This window comes from Pectinophora gossypiella, chromosome 10 (genome assembly GCF_024362695.1).
Source record: "Pectinophora gossypiella chromosome 10, ilPecGoss1.1, whole genome shotgun sequence".
NCBI classification, from domain to species: domain Eukaryota; kingdom Metazoa; phylum Arthropoda; class Insecta; order Lepidoptera; family Gelechiidae; genus Pectinophora; species Pectinophora gossypiella.
Window position 1 is genome coordinate 2,780,919 of NC_065413.1, and position 8,485 is coordinate 2,789,403.

Consider the following 8,485-nt stretch of genomic DNA (forward strand, 5'->3'; position numbering starts at 1 on the left):
GTTTGATTTGTTTAATAATCTCTCATCCGCAGTTTTGTTTTGCATTGCTCATGCAGTGCACCGGCTAACTGTATAAAAAAAAAACATGTAATAATAACGTTGATCTACACAAACACGTGAATTATAATAATTATAACTCCTCTATTTTTTTAAACCATTATTCTATATTATATTTTGTTTACAAAAACAATGAAACAGGCCTTATGTATTAAACACTACCATAGTGTAGTGGTAAGAAATGGTGTTTTTTTATGGTAACTTTGTCACAGTGAGCCATCGCCCTGTTAACGGTGTCATGGCGGTTTGACTTGTTAAAGGTTTTTTTGCAATAACTCAATAGTTAATGTGCTTTTTACCGATTTGATCTTCGATTTCGATAGTTAAAAACACGTGACACAAAATAGTTAATCATGCGTGAATACAAAATAGTGGTGTTAGGTAGCGGAGGCGTGGGAAAGTCCGCCCTGACCGTACAGTTTGTACAAGGCATCTTTGTGGAGAAATATGACCCGACCATCGAAGACAGCTACCGGAAACAGGTGGAAGTGGACGGGCAGCAGTGCATGCTCGAGATCTTGGACACGGCGGGCACAGAGCAGTTTACGGCCATGAGAGATTTGTACATGAAAAACGGACAAGGGTTCGTGCTAGTGTACTCAATCACGGCGCAGTCGACATTCAACGACCTGCAGGACTTGCGCGAGCAGATCCTGCGAGTTAAGGACAAGGATGACGTGCCGATGGTGCTTGTGGGCAATAAGTGCGACTTGGAGGCGGAGCGCGTGGTCGGCAAAGAGCAGGGGGCCAACCTCGCGCGCCACTTCAACTGCGCCTTCATGGAGACTTCCGCCAAGGCCAAAATCAACGTCAACGACGTGTTCTACGACTTAGTGCGACAGATCAACAAGAAGTCTCCCAAGGACCCCAAGCCGCCCAATAAAAAAAGAATATGTGTTCTTCTGTAAGAGTGTCGCGGGAGCCTCCGACGTATCTAGGTATAAAATATTTAATGATTTAAAAGACTTCTTGTACCCGGATTTGGCTCTTGACGGTTCCCAAAATTAATGAGGTCGGGTGTGGAGCGGCAGTGCTCGGCCGAAACCTGTAGCATTTCAAGAATGTGCATTTGTTGAGCTATATCGTGATCCAGTGTTATAGTGAGAACGCACACACAGTGTGGGGGACATCTCTACTCCTGTAGTTGTGTAGTTTACACTTTTTGGTCTATTATCAGTTAGATGTCGCTCATTGCAAGACCCACGACACTGTGTGTGCTGCTCTAGAAATTCTGATTGTATTTTGTGGATGCAGTAGGTTCAGAAGTTAACTAGAAACAGTTATCAATTGATTACGTTATCAACATTTGATGTGGGTCCATTGTTTGGAGACCATGGGGAGTTTATTCTGTAATAACAATTCCACAAATTATAATTAATAAATATTCTTTGTAAGGAAATTAACTTGCAATATTAATTTACTAGATATATTTCAATAAGATACACTTTTCATGGACTCCCTATATACCAATAGCCGTTTTTTCTGATCTTATGGTAATAATCACCTGTATACATTTAATAATAGTTAATTTGTATAATTCGATCATACTAGTACTCAACAATGCTATGTGCAGACAGTCTTTTGTCAATTACAATGAACAGGAAAATTAGAGCAGCAATGTTTTGCCACGAAATTATCTCTCAAGGGCACAATGTTTTAACAAAAGTGCTCTGAATATTAAACATTCATTATTGCATATAATGTAGTTAATCCCATGTAGTACCTCATTAGGTAGATAAATGGAACTCCAATGTTAATCAGCAATATTTATAGTAGAAAGTGTTCCCGCTGTCTGGACCTAGCATAGGGTTTACTTTAGTGATATTGTTGTGTAAAGGTACTGATGCAACTGAGAGCCCCAACTTCTGAACGGCTAGAATGAAAGTTATGTCAGGCTCCGAAGAGACCTGGAAGTGCCAGCCGGCCTGAACCAGTGTGTAATGTTTAATAATTAAGGATACATTAAATTTTTTCAGATATATTATTGTCTTGTTATATAATTCAAATGTATCGAAGGAACGTTGATAATGCGACACCGTTTAGGACTCGGTAACCTTTGAACAAATATTAGTGAGCCTTAGGTGATTGCACCCGCCGACGTAGCGTCTCAGTGCGGGCAGCCGGCCCTGACCTGGGCCTCGCTCGCAAAAGACTATAACCCCTTACCTAAAACCTATGAAAATGAAAACTCTAAAAAAATTTTATCGTTATTGTAAATGGAATAAAGTTTTATGATTACTGGCTCATTTAAATGTAAATTACCAACATATGTTTTGCTGCTACAACTTTGTTAAACGTAATAATTATAGGTGTTCAAATATTGTTACGGGATTAGATGTTTCCTCAATTCTCTTTTCTGTTACATGTAAGATTAACTGCACAAGGATATTGGTAATGACTTTGATCTGAGTTGAATTATATTTTTATATATATCGTGCAAATTAAGAACTTGTATATTTTTATCTTTTTCAATCAATAATCGACATGTACAATAACTATTAATTTCTTTTTTTTTTGCAAATTTATCAATAAAACCAATTTTAAATATTAATTATGTTCGGGGTGTGTTTGTTTTCCCCTGGGCGCGCGTCACGCCGGTGTCGCGTGGTGCGGCGGCGCAGGCGCGGGCGCGGGCGGTGCCGAGTTATCTCGATGAGTCACATCCCAGCGTACCCTCGCACGTCCAATCAACGACAAATAGGCCGGAATGTTAATGGAATTTAATTAAATGAAACAACCATTACATCTACACTATTTATTGACTTGACAAAGTGTAAAAACCTTTCGTAAAATGTGTCTCACTTGTTACAATACTGACCAACTAAGTAGGTATAAAGTTTATATAAATAAAATGGCAGTGTGACGTGGCGGGCGTATGTCGACATTCTAGTAACATAAGAATTGACACAGTCCAATGGAAATGAACACAATACAACTAACTTAATCTCTAACAATGACCCCAATAACTAAGCAATCTAATCTATGTCGCAAATCAAGTGTAGAGTTACAATTAGACTGCACCCCGTGATGTGAAACAAGGTCTAATACATAGATCGAGCTCACTACGAGGCGTGTCACGTAGAAATTAAGTCTTTAATACAATGGTGTTGGGTTCATGTTTGGACATTGAAAGCATGTGGGATAGTGATCAAATCTACATACAATTGCGCTCTCTAAAAATTCCGCGTAAAGTGCGGACGCATAGATAATTTGTGTTAACACTATTTTTATCGAGACCCCACGCTGCGCTGGTGCGCTTATCTGACAATGGGGTCACTCCACACTCACTCGCATATATTCTGAATACCATCACATCACACATTAAGTACAATCAGTATTCCACTATAAAGTTGGCAATAAGTGCTACATAATACTTTTATCGGGTCAATTTATTTCCTGATAAACGTTCCAACGTGAAATGACTGATTGATAAGCGTTATCCACGGTGGTCGCTGCATTTATATGAGCTAATTTCATGCTTGGTTTGTGATGACAACTTTGTTATAATTTTACAATTCAAATCATATTAAAAACTGTATATAATTTAAAAAATATTTCTATGAATATCCATGTATGATATCACGTACCAATGTACGTCATTTCTCACGACCAAAAACGAAAAACATTTGAATATTGTTATTTCTATAGAACCATTGTTTCATGAACACTAGTGACCTTAAAAGGCGGATAAAGTGATTAAAAACTACAAAATCCTTAATTCTACAAAATGTACTTATAAATATGTGTTTTAATAATACTTTTGGACGGATCTTTTTTGTAATTTCTATAGTTTACCCACTATATAAAATGCCTTAAATAGTAAGACGTCATAAAAATGGTAAACCAAGCCGTATAGGGCAACGCTGACTCGATATAATGACGATTTAATAAAAATAGGAACCGATTGACTAGAACAATTAATTAAGAGATCTTTCAAAACTAAATAGGAAGGTAAATCAACTTGTTTTACAACAAAATTACAAGGGTGACTACCCTTAAAAGTGCAACCAGATAACCATGTAGAAATGGAAAATTAATACACCAGTTTACCTATATTACGGACAATTCCCTTTCAAAGTCCAAAGGTTAAAAGTTCCGATTGTCCAAAGCTAATCAACTGACAGGAGCTTCATTTCAACACGTACAATGTTTGACTATACATCTTTAATCGAAACTAAACATCTAATGCGGGAATGAACATCGAAATAAGTGTCAAAAAGAACTCGATCCCAATTACCAGCTACTTACACAACCACAGGTGTCGCTATGTAAATAAACCAGACTCAGACAATGGCTTCTATACCATCTACGTGTATATGGTTACATTGAGAAGACCTTTGTTGTCAGTTTCCCGTTTTCTCAGCTCGAATTGAATTTGTAACAATACTAGTGTGGACAGGTGCGTGGGTGCGACGATCTCGAGCCCTTATTAAATATTCTCTTACGAATTCCATAAAAAAGTACCTAGGTTGTCTATAGCCCAAGATACAACCGCAAACATTCAAGGTAAATTGTCAGATTCCTGATTTACGTCATGATGCAAGGTTTCTTTGTCGACAATCATTATAAGGGTATTTGCAATGACTTTCGTAGAACGTCAATTGGAGGTAATTAGGCGTTGGTTACAATCAAAAATCAGCTCTTGGACTATGAGTACAAGAACTTCGATCTATGTCACATACCTACCTACTCGCATATGGTAACTGTTTTAGTATAGGATAAACCATGACCAACATGAGTGTTTTCGCACTATTGACCCGCCAATTGACGAGTCCGAAGTGGCAGTAGAAGTACCTTCCGCACTCATCTGTCATCTGATATCTAAGTAATTCTCTACTATCCGTAATACAGACTTGGATCGGATGTAGTGCGAAAACGTCCTCTAAAGAACCGTTCTATAAAAGTGTAGGATGAAAAAAGTAAACCATCTTGACTACTCCAAACAAGTCATAGCTTGGAAGTAGTGAGTGCATGTTGCGTTTCAACTTGCTCAAGTTAATTGTGACGTCATAGGCAAACCTGTTGCACTTACTGCGCGCGCATCACACTTGTATTATACATAATTAACGCTTGTATTCTATCGGAGTAGGCAGTCTTCAGAACGTGTAGCCACATGGATAACATGACAAGGGTCCCATTATATTATGCGGTTCATCGAGTGTAGGTATACAATGTATGGCGAAATTGTGGGGCCCACACGATGGTTTATTGACATTATATGGCCTGACCCCGACACATCACGCCCAGTGAATTGCGTAATGTAATATAGCCTTAGACCTACGGCGTATAACGGATACGGGTGAAGACCTCAACGGTTGCAGAGGCAGAGATGGGAGCCATTGGTTCGCGCAATGCAGAACGGAGGAGTCACAGGGACCTGGAACCTGACAGAGGGCAGCAGTCACTGTCAGGAGTCCTAATACAGCTTTGAAATAGACTACTCTGGGCGCCATCCCACTCGCGCAGACAGAGCACTGCGGAGCGGAAGGCAAGAGGGAAACCACTGCCCTATTTTTTTTAAATAAGCAGCATGTAGAATTCTACACCGACAAGAGCGTGGCTCTTAAATTAGTAATAAATAAGGCCTTAATGTGATAGGTTACCAGTGCAATGCCCATAAATAGGCCATCGTGTTTGAGGAACAGAAGCCCGCAATCGAATTCTACGCGCCCTGGATTTTCAATCATGTAAGTATCAAACAATAGTCAAGACAAGAATTCACATAAACAACATAATCACAAAGGCAGTCTAGACAGGTTTTCAAAGTGACTCAGAGATCATAGGTTAAAAAAAACGCTTCCGCCACTTCCGAGCTGACTTCGTGGTTCTTCGTGGCGACCTTATACTGAGTCATTCTGCAAGTAGGTTACTCAAGATCACTGATTCATATGTGTATTGAAACAGTTCCATAATAGGAACTGCGCAGGTAATAACATCTCTGTTGAATTTACAAATCGATTGTAGAAATCGGATTGCAAAATACCTACTGAATATAGATACTTGTTTGAGAAATATATGAATTAATTTTGTTCGATTTGGAAATGACAAGATATCGAGTGCGGGTATATTAAATTGCTACATAGACTCACACGCCCGTAATCCTTTTCAGGGTCGACAGACTTTCATTTCTGTATACATATACCAGGACTGGGCACAGGCTGCTCCACTGCGTGTCGTTTCTCTAGTTTTTTTTTTTTTATTAATAAGACTGAGTGTTAATCTTCTATAAACCGATTGGAAACAGAGTCCCAGGTTCGATGTTTGATAGAAACCGTTTTTTTTCTACGTGTCTAAAGTTTCATCTCCAAAACAGTAAAATTAAATAACATTAGAACTATAGTTAGCGGGGACCAGGAAAAATCTGCGCATTGTCACATTATAATATAGGCCATTGACGTAGTTTTGATAAGGATTAGGGGCGTGAATGTTGACGTAAGGATGGAATATTTCATATTTAAATTATGCAAAAAAAAATAGGAATATTTTAAAGGAAAACTTTCCGTTAGTCCGCCATTTTTAAACAATATTCGAGAAAAATTTCCCTATAATTTGCGATATAAATATTACCTACTATTATAATTTATTTATTACCTAATATTTTTTAAACATTTAGTGAACCACGTGCATTTTCTATCTAATAGGAATTTCACTACAACGAAGGACTTTCTAGGGGACGTTCCTTAAAAATATACAGATGGCGCTGTACAGATTTGCCTTCGTTTAACCTTCTAATGTCATGGATAATCGTTTATCTTTGTTTTTGGGTAAACGATGACCCCAGTTATTACACCCAGGCACAACACATCTTCCATCCATTATTATTCTGATCAAATAAAAGGAAAGCAATATAGCTATGTGATCCAAATATTAATTATATTTTTGAATAATTATATACCCGAGCAACGAGAAAATAGGTAATTATCACGTTAAACCGAATGGCGCCTATATTTTGTTTAGGGAACGTAGCATGGAAAGTCCCTCAATTAAATATATAATATATACAGGGTGTTAGTGACATCGTAACGAATACTCAGGGGGATGATTCAGGCCATGATTCTGAGTTAATATCAAGTGGAATTTTTCGTCGCAAAATTCATGATGTTTTTTAGTTTTCTTTAAATTATTTTCAATTCTATACTTTTGCGATGAAAAATTCCACTTGATATTAACTCAGAATAATCAGCTGAATCATCCTCCTCAGTATTCGTTACGATGTCACTTACACCCCACACAAGTACATACGGTAGCCGTATGGCTAGGTAGTAGTAGGTATGGGTGTTAGTGACACCGTAACGAATACTGTTCAGTAACGTAAGTTCAGACCATGATTCTGAGTTGATATCAAGTGGAATTTTCAGTCTGAATATTCCTGAAAATTTTTGTGTTTTTTTTTTAGTTATTTTCAATTCCATACTTTTGCAACGGAAAATTCCACTTGATATCATCTCAGAATCATGGCCTCAATCACCCCTCAAAGTTTTCGTTACGATGTCACTAACACCCTTTATTTATGTACCTGCTACCAGATCTCTATAAATCGGGGCTAAAAAAGCCACGTCGAAGCAATTCATCTAAAAAGCAATATTGCAATTTGACATTTGCTTATATAAAAGTGCGCAATGCAAACAAACGTCAAATAGCAATATTGATTTATTAGATGAATTGTTTTGATGTGGCCTTTTTAATCCCCTGTATTTTAAAGATTTCATTATATAATTTTCACCGAATCATACGTTAGACGATACAACTATAATAAAAACTTCTATTCATATATTTTAGATAGGTAGGTACATTGAAAATTATTGAACATAAGTTCATGACTATATTCCTCATTGACTTAATCAGAGGCACACTCATCGCAACATGAACCATCCACACTTCATCGCGTTTGAAAGAGACCAAATAACATTTTGATCACGTCCCATAAAATACTAATGACAAATTACGCGTCATTTAATTAAATCACCATTGAGGTAAATTCCGAGAATCTACCTCATACAACGCGTCAAAACGTATTATGATTCAATTTGTACTTGGAACATTATAATCTTAGTCCTGGGGGGTTCAAATGGCCACATTGAAGCAATTCATCTAAAAAAGCAATAATGCTATTCATCAAATTGCAATATTGCTTTCTTAGATTGCTTCGATATGGCCCTTTTAGGCTGCCTGTCCATTGAAGCGGAGCGAGCTTGCGGAGCGGTGAAACGGATAAATATTAACCAATAGGATTGCATAAAAACTCCGCTCAGCTGCAGTGGACAGAGATTGGTTAATCCTATTGGTTAATATTTATCCGTTTCACCGCTCCGCAAGCTCGCTCCGCTTCAATGGACAGGCAGCCTTAACCCCCCTGGCATGTGTAAATCGACCATTACGTTCAATAGAACATAACAAGCTCGTCAGAGGTACATCCATCACACGATAA

At 37.9% G+C, this 8,485-nt stretch overlaps 1 protein-coding gene across 1 annotated transcript; it reads left to right on the plus strand.

Moving 5' to 3' along the window:
* Positions 1 to 249: 249 nt before the first annotated feature.
* On the plus strand, positions 250 to 2,608 carry LOC126370312 (ras-related protein Rap1). The gene has a single exon (XM_050015163.1). It carries the CDS (start codon positions 411 to 413, stop codon positions 963 to 965), a length of 555 nt encoding a protein of 184 aa, XP_049871120.1. The 5' UTR covers positions 250 to 410; the 3' UTR covers positions 966 to 2,608.
* Positions 2,609 to 8,485: the final 5,877 nt, after the last annotated feature.

Excerpts from the sequence above, each read along its gene's own strand:
- LOC126370312 (XM_050015163.1), top strand. The coding sequence starts at position 411 with ATGCGTGAATACAAAATAGTGGTGTTAGGTAGCGGAGGCGTGGGAAAG.